Here is a 14,000-nt window from a genome sequence, read left to right on the forward strand (position 1 = left end):
TAAATGTAATCTTGTTTTCTGGAAATTTGCTTTACAGTAAAGGTACTCCCAATTCCATTACATTCATATGCTTATTGCTTTGTGTGAGTTATCAGTTTACCATCTAGAGGTGACTGGTCACACAAAACTTTTCTTTTTTTACAAGTTTTCTCACTTCTGAGCCTCTTCATGTGAATAGAAGACTGACTTATAGCAGAAGGATTTTTTTCACATTCATTACATTGATTTTTCTCTTTATGAATTCTCTGAAGTCTGTTGATGTCTAATTTCTGGCTAATGGAATGCTCATACTTACAGCATTCAAAAAATATGACCTGTTGTGAATTCTATATTCATACAAGCCTGAATTCCCAGAAAATGTCTTCCACATTCATTACACTAGACAGGGATGCCGACTTTCACCATTGCTATTCAATATAGTACTGGAAGTTATAGCCAAACCCATTGGGCAAGAAGAAATTAAAGGGATACAAATTGGGAAGGAAGAAGTCAACTATCCCTCTTTGCAGATGATATGATTCTTTATTTAGGGGATCCAAAGAACTCTACTAGACTAATGGAACTCATAGAAGAGTTTGGCAAAGTAGCAGGTAATAAAATCCATGCACAAAAATCAACAGCATTTATGTACACAGGCAATACCATAGCTGAGAAAGAACTGCTAAGATCAATCCCATTCACAATAGCTACAAAAACAAATACCTGGGAATAAACTTGACCAAGGATGTCAAAGATCTCTATGATAAGAATTACAAAACCTTAAAGAAATAGAAGAGGATACCAAAAAATGGAAAAATCTTCCATGCTCATGGATTGGAAGAATCAATATCATCAAAATGCCCATTATGCCAAAAGCAATTTATAGATTCAATGCAATTCCAATCAGGATACCAAAGACATTCTTCTCAGATCTGGAAAAATGATGCTGAAATTCATATGGAGGCACAGGAGACCTCGAATAGCTAAAGCAATCTTGTACAACAAAAACAAAGCTGGAGGCATCACAATACCAGATTTCAGGACATACTACAGGGAAGGGAAACTCTTCCACATGCAATATATACATTCTCTCTCTCTCTCTCTCTCTCTCTCTCTCTCTCCCTCCCTCCCTCTCTCACTCTTTCTTTCTATGACAGATAGAGTTAGAGAGACAGAGAAAAACATCTTTCTTACATTGGTTCTCCCCCAAGTGGCTGCTGCAGCTGGAATTATGCCGATCCAAAGCCAGGATCCAGGTGCTTCCTCCTGGTTTCCCATGCTGGTGCAGGGGCCCAAGGACTTGAGCCATCCTTCACTGCCTTCCTGGGCCACAGCAGAGACCTGGACTGGAAGGAGTGACCAGTACTAGAACCCGGTGCCCATATGAAATGCCGGTACCACAGGGGGGTGATTAACCAAATGAGCCACAGAGCCAATCCCTTATTATATTCTCAAAGTCTCTCCCCGTTCAAATTAGATGATGGATTATGAGGTATGACCTATGACAAAAAGCTTTCCCACATTTATTTCATTCATAAGATCTCCACTTTGTGAATTCTGATGTTGTAAGCTGAGATTTTGGCAGACCTTTCCAACTCTCATTACATTCATAAGAATTCTCCCCCATGTGAATTCTCTGATGTCTTGTGGGGTACGACTTCTAAGTAAAGGCTTTTCCACAAGATTACTTTCAAAGGTTTTTTTCCCTGTATGAATTTGATGATGTGTAATGTGGGCTAAGTTATGGTAAAAGACTTTGAGTCATTACATTCATAAGATTTTCCCCATGTGAATTCTGTTATGCTTGATGAGGTATAATTGGCACCAAAGGCATATCCACACTGATTATAATCTTATTGTTCTCCTCTTAATGGATTCTGTTATTTAATGAAAAGGAACTTGCACAAAAAGGCAATTGTGTGGAAAATTCCCTGTTAATTCTGTGATGTTTTATTAGTTTAAAATTATAACAAAAGACTTTCTACTATCATTATTCATGACATTTCTCCCCATGTGAATTCTCTGATGCTTTGTGATGTTTATCATATGAACAGAGGCTTCTGCAGTCATTGCCATCATGAAGTTTCTCTCCTGTGACTTCTTTGATATTCATTGAGCTCTGAACTGCATAGAAATTTGCAAAGAAAACTTTTCCACAGTCATTACATTCATAAGGTTTCTCCTGTATGGCTTCTCTAATTATTTACAAGGCTTGACTTTTGGCCAAAGGCTTTTCCAAGTCATTGCATTCAGAAGGTTTATCCCCTGTGTGACTTCTCTGATGCCTTTTGAGGTTTGACTTATGGGTAAAGACTTTCCAGTCTTTACATTCATCAGGCTTTTCCCCTGTGTGAATTCTCTGATGTGGGTGCTAGAGCTGACTTACTCAGAAAGGCTTTTCCAGTCATTACATTCATAATCTTTCTACACTGTGTGAATTCTCTGATGACTTATGAGGCTTGATTTGTGACCAAATGGTTTCCCACAGTCATTGTATTCATAGGGTTTCTCCCCTGTGTTACTCCTCTGATGTAGGATGAGAGATGACTTCTTCAGAAAGGCTTTTCCACAGTCATTATATTCATAAGGTTTCTCTCCTGTGTGAATTATCGTGTTTTATGAGGTGTGACTTCCGGCCAAAGGTTTTTCCACAGTCATTACATTCATAAGGTTTCTACCTGTGTGAATTCTCTGATGATTTATGAGGTATGCCTTCTTGCCAAAGGCTTTCCCACACTCACTGCAATCATAAGGCTTCTCTCCTGTGTGAATTTTCTGATGAGTTATGAGGTTTGGCTTGTGACTAAAGGCTTTACCACAGTCATTGCATTCATAAGGTTTTTCCCCCGTGTGAATTCTCTGATGTAGGATGAGATGTGACTTCCACATAAAGGATTTTCCACAGTCATTACATTCATAAGGCTTATCCCCTGTATGAATTCTCTGATGATTTATGAAATGGGACTTCCGGCCAAAGCCTTTCCACAGTCATTACATTCATAAGGTTTCTCCCCTGTGTGAATGCCCTGATGATTTGTGAGGGTTGATTTACGGTGAAAGGCTTTTCCACAGTCACTGCATTCGTAAGGTTTCTCCCCTGTGTGAATTTTCTGATGCGTTATGAGGTGTGACTTCTGGCCAAAGGCTTTGCCACACTCATTGCATTCATAAGGTTTCTCTCCCGTGTGAATTTTCTGATGAGTTATGAGGTTTGGCTTGTGGCCAAAGGCTTTACCACAGTCACTGCATTCATAAGGTTTTTCCCCCATGTGAATTCTCTGATGTAGGATGAGACGTGACTTCCACATAAAGGATTTTCCACAGTCATTACATTCATAAGGCTTATCCCCTGTATGAATTCTCTGATGATTTATGAAATGGGACTTCTGGCCAAAGGTTTTTCCACAGTCATTACATTCATAAGGTTTCTCCCCTGTGTGAATTCTCTGATGATTTGTGAGGGTTGATTTACAGCGAAAGGCTTTTCCACAGTCACTGCATTCATAAGGTTTCTCCCCTGTGTGAATTTTCTGATGCATTATGAGGTGTGACTTCTGGCCAAAGGCTTTCCCACACTCATGGCATTCATGAGGTTTCTCTCCTGTGTGAATTTTCTGATGAGTTATGAGGTTTGGCTTGTGGCTAAAGGCTTTACCACAGTCATTGCATTCATAAGGTTTTTCCCCCGTGTGAATTCTCTGATGTAGGATGAAATGTGACTTCCACATAAAGGATTTTCCACAGTCATTACATTCATAAGGCTTATCCCCTGTGTGAATTCTCTGATGATTTATGAAATGGGACTTCTGGCCAAAGGCTTTTCCACAGTCATTACATTCATAAGGTTTTTCCCCCATGTGAATTCTCTGATGTAGGATGAGATGTGACTTCCACATAAAGGTTCTTCCACAGTCATTACATTCATAAGGCTTATCCCCTGTGTGAATTCTCTGGTGATTTATGAGGTGTGACTTCTTCCCAAAGGTTCTTCCACAGTCATTACATTCATAAGGTTTCTCCCCTGTGTGAATTTTCTGATGAGTTATGAGGTGTGACTTCTGGCCAAAAGCTTTCCCACACTCATGGCATTCATAAGGTTTCTCTCCTGTGTGAATTTTCTGATGAGTTATGAGGTTTGGCTTCTGGCTACAGGCTTTTCCACAGTCACTGCATTCATAAGGTTTCTCTCTCGTGTGAATTCTCTGGTGATTTATGAGGTGTGACTCAAGGCCAAAAGCTTTTCCACAGTTATTACATTCATAAAGTTTATTCCCTGTGTTAATTATCTGATGCTTTATGAGGTGTGACTTCTGGCCAAAGGATTTTCCACAGTCATTACATTCATAAGGTTTCTCACCTGAGTGAATTCTCTGATGATTTATGAGTTGTGACTTCTGGTAAGTGGCTTCTCCATGTTGATTAAACACATGAGAGTTTTCCACTATGTGAGTACCGTAATGAATTGCATGGCAGAATTTATAACTGAATGATTTTCCACAAGGCTTACATGCATAGGGTTTCTTCCCTATATGTGGTCTATGATTTATTTTAAGAGGTGATTGATCAATGACAGGTTCCAAAGAACTACTATATTCATAAACTTTCTCTCTTCTGGGACTTTGTTGATGCATACTGAGGTTAGAATTTTTAAGGAAATCTTGTTCTATTTGAGTTGTCTTGCCAATGGTGGCAGTTGATTTCTTACTTTCTACCATAAAATGCCTCTCAGATTTACAAAATATATTTTTCCTTTTGAAGACTTTCCCTTTTCCGATTGGTTCAAATGCCTGTTGCACAGTCTGATTTTTGTGCTGTTGATTAAGAGCCTCACAGATCTGGAGAGCATTCCCAGGCACATTAGTAGCATCAAATTTTTCTCCAGTTTGTAGTTGAACAGGCCCACAGTGCGGATACACATTGTGACATACATTGCGTTCTTCAGGTTTCATTCCTGAATAGATTCTCTTTTTGATACTCAGTTTTGGAATATGGTTTGAACTTAAATGAAGTGTTTTTCTTAATTCAATTATCTTGGGAGTTGATGTCTTATTGTTTTTCATAACATTCTGATTCAGATTTTTGTCCTGACTTTTCTGTTTTTTCCTAATCAGGTCACCCCTTTTCATGGCAACTGAAGTGAGAAAAAAAACAGTGCTGTCAATAAATCAAACAATTCTTTTTCCTGGCATACTCATGTAAAAGGAATGAAGTTACTTGTATTTAACAGGGATAGAATTAACAAAATGAATACAAGTCATTGCTTCGAATGTCTGCATCCAAAAACAGTGCCAATTTAAGCCCAGGATACTCTGCTTCAAATACAGCTCTCTACTAATGTATACCAGGGGGCAGGAGATAATGGCTCTTGTGCTTGGGACCCTGTGATACATCAGATTAGAATAGTTGGAATGCCAGGCTTCTGGCTTCAAATTAGTCAGACCTAACTGTTGCAGGTATCTGGGGAGGCAGCTAATAGGAAATCTCTTTCTCACTGTTTCTCCTCTCACTGACTTTCTGCCTTTCACAAAGGTGAAACAACTATATAAGATTTTAAAGAAAGGACATATGTTTGGTAAAAATAATCACCTATTGCCAAGAAATCAATTTTTCCTTGTCCTATTCATTCCAGTTCATTTTTATAAAATTGTCTGTTTTGTACTTCTCTGATATTTCAAACATCAATATGGGAAACTTTTACTGGATCATTTTCTTGCAGGTGGAGAAGAGTTTAATGTGTCTGTATTCCAAGCAGGATCACATTTAAAGGACAAGATTTCCATCTGTGGTTGTCTCATGTTCTGTCTTCCCAGGGAAACAGCATTTGTGGGATTTTTCTAATGAAAAACTGTTTTATCTGCACTCTATTACAGTTTCTGATATTTCTAAGGCAACCTGATATCCTCAGCCTCTGAGAACTACAATAGTTACAGAAAGACCCAATGTACCACCTTCGGTATACATTCACAAGCAATTTAAAAAATTTGTTTCTGCAGACCAGAATCTGCTTAATTTCTTCAAAATTTATTTCTATCTCATTGTGAATTTGTCATTCCTGGTGACCTCCTTTCATTTTTTACATAAACACTCCTCTGTGATAATATGCAATTCTGGAGATTTTGATCAGTTGCTGATTTACACATGAAACTTCATTTCCTTTGCCTTTATGAGATACTGATCTCCACAGATACTGTAGAATAACTGTGTCTGAAGTAAGACTTGGAAAAAATTCATAGAAAGAGCACCACTCAACATCTGCTGCAATGATTCTACTTTGGCCTCCCTGACCATTATGTACACACTGACCTGGAAGGCTATGATGTAAGCATTCTTTCCCCATCCAGGGCTCTGCTCCTTGCTCCAACTTCAAGATCAAGTCAGGTTTGGTCATGCAATGCCCTATTAATGGAAATAATGTAACACTTTGTGAAATCACTGTCTTGGGTTAATTAAAGGTAAACAGCTTGGTCCAGGAGCTATGCAACAAATGTTCCAATTTGAATTCCTTCTCAGATGGTATATAATCAGATTCTTCATGGACTCAAATTCTATTCCTGTCCCTCATTTATAAAGTTGATAAATAGTGCTCACTTATTTGTCAAATAGTGAGAAAATGTTACCATTGGGCATGTGATGAGTGTCACTCACCCAAGGAGAACAGGCTGCTGTAGGTCTCCAGCATCACATCCCTGTACAGGATTTTCTGAGCTTGGTTCATGTTCTGCCATTCCTCCCAGGTAAAGTACACAGCCAGGTCTTCAAATGCTATCATCACCTGTGATAGAACACTCCTGGTCAACATGTCAACTCTGTCACATAACAAAAAATGGCAGTTGTATAACTTCTGCATGCATATGGAGGAAGAAGGAAGGATGCCATTTCATTTCAGATTTGTTGAGCATTTGGACAGCCACACAGAAGCATTCAACAGGGGATCAAACCTGTGGTATAAAGGCTGTGAAAAATGCCCAAGCTGGAGGGAAACAGGAATTTCTGTTCAGAAAGGCCTGACTATGTCAAGGGCAATTGCACAGTAGGCTGAAAGGGGGACAATAGTCACTCTGGAATGAGCAATGTTCAGAAGAATGCAGAAGTATTCAGGGAAAAAGACAAGAATCCATCAGGGAAGCTATGAAGAGATTGAACAGAGAAGAATTTCCAGGAAAACACCATGCACAGTCAATGCAATTATGGCAGAGAAAAAAATATTTTAAAAGAGACATTACAGACTTAACTTAGTGTTTATGAAGCCAGCTCAGATACTCTATCTCTGCATCAAATTTCCAAAGAAATTTCCTTGAGAAATTCTGTACTATAATCTGCATTTGTGACTGAGGGAAATGCAGAGATTTGTTCATGAACCTGTAGTAGGCACCAGTATTATGGTGCAGCAGATAAGCCTGCACCCTCCACCTGCAATTCAGGCATCCCATGTGAACAGTTTGAGTCCTTGGTGCTCCACATGGGATGCCTGTGGTCATTTTGTGAATGAACCAGTAGATGGAAGGTATCTCTTTCTTACTACCCATCCTTCTATATCTCTGTTTGCCTTTCAAATAAGTTAATAAATAAATCTTGGGGCCAGAGCTGTGGTGCAGTGTGTTAACACCCTTGCCTAAAGTGCTGACATCTCATATGGGTGCCATTTATAGACCCAGCTGCTCCACTTCTGCTCTAGCACTCTGCTATGACCTGGGAAAGCAGTAGAAGAAGAACCAAACCCTTGGGCCCTTTAACCCATGTGGGAGACTGAGAAGAAGCTCTGGCTCCTGGCTTCAGATCAGCACAGCTCCGGGCATTGTGGGCAGCCAGGGAGTAAACCAGCAGATGAAGATCTCTCCTCTCTCTTTCTCTCTGCCTCTCTTTGTAACTCTGACTTTCAAATAAAAAATAAATTTTTAAATAAAAACTTAAAACATAAAAGAACCTGCAATAGATTTTTTTCCTCACACAGCCCTTATGCTATCTCTGAATCAAGGTCAGCTCCCCAAATTATGAAGGTCTGCATTACTCTAACAATTAAAAAAATAAATGCAACTGATTTGTGTTTTAGCACTAGCTAACTCTTACCCTTGCAGAATGTTCAGTGTTTATTTCCATGGTGGTACTGAAACACTGCCCACTACATCTTCTATATAACAATAACGACTGTATTTGACATCATGACCCCCAATTTCGAATATTATCCTTGAAGCCTCATTTAAAAATATAAATAATATGTATTTGCTATGGCAACAGAAAGATGAGAACAAATTGCCTTATGTTAGAGTACTTCAATGCTTGATAGTCATGACAAATTCATTTGTCTTGTTTTTATATATTCCCTAAGAATAAAATTTATCTTTATTTTTCCATTTTTATTAACAAATTATTATAAATCTAAAAAGAAAACTGACAGCAACCTGAGAATAATTAAAAAAAAAAACACTTACAGGGCCAGTGCTATTGCACAGTGGGATAAAGCCCTAGCCCTCAGAGCCAGCATCCCATATGAGTGCCAGTTTGAGTCCTGGCTTCTCTACCTCAAATCCTGCTCCTACAAATCTTACTGGGAAGGTACTGGAGGATGACTCAAGGGCGTGGAACCCATGCACCTATGTGAGAGATGCAGAAGGATCCTGCCTCTTGCCTGTAGATTGGCTCAGCTCTGACCATTGTGGCCTTTTGGGGAATGAACCAGCAGATGCAAGACTCTCTTTCTCTCTCTCTTTTTCTGTTACTCTCTGTGACTCTGTCTTTCAAATGCATAAAATAAATATGTTTTTAAAAGTACACAATCTGCAGGTGATGTATAAATTTTCTTTGCTCTCTGAAATATCTGGAGGTGCCCTGAATCATACCTGGAAGAAAACATAAATGCAAGGATTTAAAAGAAAATTTCATGGCTTTCTTTCTACATTGCACTGTAGAAAAAGGAGTGCTAGAATGAATAAAGAATCATGAATACATAAATAAAGAAAACATAAACTTCACCACGGAAGAAAAATTATTTAAACATGCAAATACATGGCAACTGAACCCACCTCTATTAAGTGGCAGAGATTAATCAGAAATTATCTTTGGTTTAATGAAAGCATTGCCAAAATTTTATTAAATGATATTGTAATAATAAAAAAAAACAGTAAAACTTTGTTATTGTTGAAATGAATTACATTCAGTAAAAATTACATTAATGAAAGTTATTTTGGGGACTGGCACTGTGGCTTAGTGGGTAAAGCTGCTGCCTGTATCCCATGTGAGTGACGGTTCAAAACAGTGACAGAGCTGCAATCGACAGTCACCCATACAGGTTTCATCTCAAATGGCCTGAACACCCAGCTCCATCACATTGCCATCTTGCATGAAACAGACTTTCTTTCTTATTTTAAGAATTTTATTTGTTTGACAGGTAGAATTACAGACAGTGAGAGAGAGAGGCAGAGAGAAATGTCTTCCTTCCATTGGTTCACTCTCAAAATGGACACAATGGATGGAGCTGTGCTGATCTAAAGCCAGGAGTCAGGTGCTTCTTCCTGGGCTCCCACCCAGGTGCAGGAGCCCAAGCTCCTAGGCCATCTTCTGCTGCTTTGCCAGGCCACAGCAGAGAGCTGGATAAGAAGAAGAGCAGCCGGGACTAGAAATGGTGCCCATATGGGATGCCGGCACCCCACATGGAGGATTAACCTACTGCACCACAGTGCTGGCTCTGGATGAAACAGTCTTTCTACAGAACTTTTGTAGCTGCCTCTGTACAACTGGAGACACATTGGTCTTGTTTCAGTGCACCAATTTTTGACAAAAATATCTTTAAAATCTCAACCTTATTCACCCTTTCTCCACCTCCAGAACTGAGGATGTGGCATTGGTGTCCCTTCCTAGGCCAGCCAAGATCTACAGGGTGCACCTGAATGACATAACTTAACACCTCAGATCTATGACTGTCACCTATGTCACCAACAGACAGACACCTGTCCTGCTCTCCAAGGTTCCTTTCACCCTCACACTAACATCCACAGACACAGAAACCAACCCCACAGTTCTTGAGCAATATGAGGAAAGCCCCAGAGTCAGAAATTCTGTGAAGATGGTGGGAGTGGTTGGAATGGCACATGCTGAGAAGGAAGCCAGAGGAGATTTCCCATGGTCCTGACGTGCTGACATCATGGGCAGATGAGGCTAGATTCCCAGATACCAATGCATGTCTCCATTAGAAGCAATGAAGATGATCCATACATCAGCTAGAAAATCAGCCTCCTTGGACACAGAGGGGTTACATCAGAACTTGTCTAACCACAAGAGATATCCACATAATAATCAATTCCTCATTAATGCTTGACATATTTACAACCTAAAGAAACATAGTATAAGTGGAGAAATTCAAATGTGGAAAGAATTCTTGGGAATTATATTTAAATTTATCATAATTTGATCCTATTGAAAACCTAAAATTTGTTTTTAAATTTTATAATGAAAAAGGATAAAAAAAGATGTTCCATCTTATGTCTCTACAGCATAAGATATACATCAACTTTCCCAGGTTCTATATGCATTTATGAACAAAGTTTCATAGGTGTACTCAGTAGTGTGGCTCCAAAAGTCTTAACCAGGGATTCAACTAAATTTAACAAGGAATTTTAGAAGAATTCCAAAATATGTATCAGAAGAAAAATACATACTTTACTTGGTATATCTCATTTTAATTATACTATTGTCTCCATTTCCAATTGTCAGATGTACAAAAAAATCCCAGAAGCAGCAGAGTTAGTCCAACATGATGAGGAATAAAATACTTTTTAAGTTACAACTTGACTAGAGAAAATGAGAATTCACAGATCCCAGATTAAAATAACAAAGATGGCTCAATAAAAGGAAACTCAATGTCTTCTTACACTGACATTTATTACCTCAGATTTATTTAACAAAAAGGAGATTACTCCAGCTATTCCCCATTAGGCAGCCCAATTTAATCTGCTAAATCTATTTTTAAAAAAAAAAAAGCACCTCATGATAATTACTAAAATCATATTGCTGTATGCCACCCACCATGTCCACTGTACCTTATACCTAATGTTAACAAATCTGATGCATCTCAATAGATAAATGATGTGTCTTAACTATTACAAGTGTGGCAAATGTGTTTTGTTCAAAGTTTTTCCAAAAGCCCCTCAGTCTCAGTTTGCCTTCACCTTGAAAAGATACTTCTTCTGAGGTATACATGGGCACCTCATTGACTTTGCCATCAAACACAATTTTTGCAAAAACAATTAACCACACCCACCACTTATCAGGAACACAAGCATGCATCACATAGATGACAAGCTCCAGGAATGAGATGATCTGACAGACTTCTCAAGTACATACAAGCCTAATCATCCTACTTGGGTTTTAGTGCAATGCATACCTCATTTACAAAATTAATTGTCACCTTTGCTACAAATCAGTCCAGCTTATATGGGCCTCCCTCTGATGAAAGGGGCTAAAATCCATCAAAATAAACTCTAGAAACTGTCCTTGTGCTCTCAGTGACTTTTTCATTCTAGGGGCTCACAAACCTTCTAAATTCTTTAGATCACCTATGATGATCATTAGTTCTCAAGGACTATGATGCAAGTAATTTCCCCTCTTGGAATCTTGTTATTAACTATGCTCTATGAGAAATGAAGTCTACACACCTTGTGCCTACAATTCTCCAAACCATGTTGTCTGCTAGGACATTGGCCATGAATATAGGACAATAAAATTTGGGCATGGTTACTGAGGTCTCCTTAATAAAAGATGGACTGGGGCCGCAACTGTGGTGCAGTGGTGTAATCCTCCACATGCAGTGCTGGCACCCCATATATGCACTAGCTCTAGTCCCCACTGCTCCTCTTCCCATCCAGCTCTCTGCAATAGCCTGGGAAAGCAGGAGAAGATAGCCTTGGACCCCTGCACCTATGAGGAAGACCTGGAAGCTCCTGGCTACTGGCCTAGCATCTGCCCATCTCCAGCTGTTGCATTCATTAGGGGAGTGAACCAGTGTATGGAAGACCTTTCTCTCTTTCTCTTCCTCTCACTGTCTGAACTGTACTTGTCAAATAAATAAACCTTAAAAACTATATGTAGGATGGACCAAAATGTGGCATACTCTATTTCAGCTCCAGTATCTACTGTCTATGTAAGTGTCTCAGGGTAACACAGTAGGTCACCCTCTAACAAACAAGAAAAGCTATTTAAGTTCAGAGGACACCATTCTGCTGCCTGTTGACCTTATTACTGTTAGTCTGGATGCTTTCATCCATTGCAATCCAGAGACCCAATTTTCCCATAGATATTAACATCAGAAAACATGAAAATATGGTGAGAAAAGCTTAAACTGAGAGTTATGATTAATAACTATTTTAACAAACTTTCTTAGAACCCATCTAGTCCAAACCTTGGACAACTGGAAGCTGTTGTACTTGGCCCACCCATAATCGAGATGTGTTCTAATTCTTTTAACTGCAAGGAGAGCATCATAGACATTAATGCTCCAAACTGATCCAGTTCCCTGCAAATGTGTCTGGGAAAGCAGCACAGGATGACTCAAATTATTTGAGCTCCTGCTCCCATGTGAGAGACCTGGAAGAAGACCCTAGCTCCTGACATCAGTCTGGCCTAGCCACAGTCATTGCAGCCATTTGAGGAGTGAACAAATCAGAAGGAAGATCTCTCCCTCTCTCACTTTATAGCACTGCCTTTCAAAGAGCTGAAAAACTTACAATGACTCATTATGTCATTAATTTAGTACATAATGCTGAGAAAATCAGAAGTATTTGTTAAAAATTGGTTGCAATGCACTAGATTTATAATTTTTGAATGTATCTTTCCAATGTATAATGTAGTTCTGTGCTAGTTTAGAGTATCAGAAATTTAAAATGTGCAAAGTTTTTAAAAATATTTATTGTGAGACAGAGTTAGAGATATAGAGAGGAAGAGAAAGAGAGAGAGGCTTCTACCCACAGGTTCACCCCCCAAGTGGCCAAAATGGCTGGAGCTGGGCCAATCTGAAGCCAGGTGCCAGAAGCCAGGAGTCAGCAGCTTCCTCCAGGTCACCAATGTGGGTGCAGGGGCCCAAGCATTCATGCTATATTCCACTGCTTTCCTAGGCCATTAGCAAAGAGCTGGATTGGAAGTGCAGAAGCAGGGACTCAAACTGGTGCCCACATGGAATGCTGGTGCTGCAGGTGGAGGCTTAATTCTACTATGACACAGTGTGGGCCAGTGACAGGTTTTAGGAAGATGTCTTTTATGTAGACTAGGCTACAATATTGTAAGGTAAGGTTTAGCTTTTATTTTCCACACATCAGTATTCATCTTTTAGCAATTATAAATATTGACTATCATATGCATCTTATGAAGCATTATATTGATGTTACCTGTACACAACCATCAGGCACTTCCACTGTAGAATGTGTTAATGTGTATAGGTATTTTTGTTTGTGTGTACATGAATGCACAACTTTTGGTGGAGTTAGTACTGAAAGTAATACTGTAAGAAATCCTACACTCATTTCAAAACTTCTGTCCTCCCCAGAGTTGGCTGTCTATCAGGCAGACCACAGGGCCCCTTTTGCTGTTATGGATTGAAATGTGCCTCCCTAAAACTCAAACATTGAAGTGCTAACCACCAATGTGACTCTATCTGAAGAAAGTGCTTTTAAGCAGGTCAAATGATATATATGTCTGTCACATCAGGAGAAAGGCTTCTGGAAAAATCAAGCCTATTAGGGCCTTGATCTGATATTTTCAACCTCTGCAACTCTCAGTTGTAAAATTCCACAATTTAAATCAAATTCTCTGAGGAATTTTGTTAGCAAATTTATACATCCTCATTTCTGCCAGTGTTTTCTGCAGTCATCTGGAAGGTCCTCATGATTAGCAGAGAAATATAGAAACTAAAAACTATGATTTTAGATGACCAAATATCTACTAACACAAAAAAGGATATCCCAGAAGAAACCTACTACCATTCCGCAGGACCCAGAAAAAAACAAGAATGAATCAAGTTGCAGGGCAGTGAATAA

The 14,000-nt window shown here is 39.2% G+C and overlaps 1 protein-coding gene across 1 annotated transcript in view; it reads right to left on the bottom strand.

Moving 5' to 3' along the window:
* Positions 1-502: 502 nt before the first annotated feature.
* Positions 503-14,000, bottom strand: part of LOC138846270 (uncharacterized) — a 39,069-nt gene continuing 25,571 nt past the window's right edge. Inside the window, 6 exon segments of the mRNA XM_089317158.1 lie at positions 503-2,587; positions 2,589-2,655; positions 2,658-2,957; positions 2,960-5,110; positions 6,283-6,375; positions 6,625-6,751. Of these exon segments, the coding sequence (XP_089173284.1) occupies positions 2,404-2,587; positions 2,589-2,655; positions 2,658-2,957; positions 2,960-5,110; positions 6,283-6,375; positions 6,625-6,751 (2,922 nt within the window). The 3' untranslated portion in view covers positions 503-2,403.

This window comes from Oryctolagus cuniculus, chromosome 17, assembly GCF_051225735.1.
Source record: "Oryctolagus cuniculus isolate XC-2025 breed Fujian yellow rabbit chromosome 17, ASM5122573v1, whole genome shotgun sequence".
Taxonomy (NCBI): Eukaryota; Metazoa; Chordata; class Mammalia; order Lagomorpha; family Leporidae; genus Oryctolagus; species Oryctolagus cuniculus.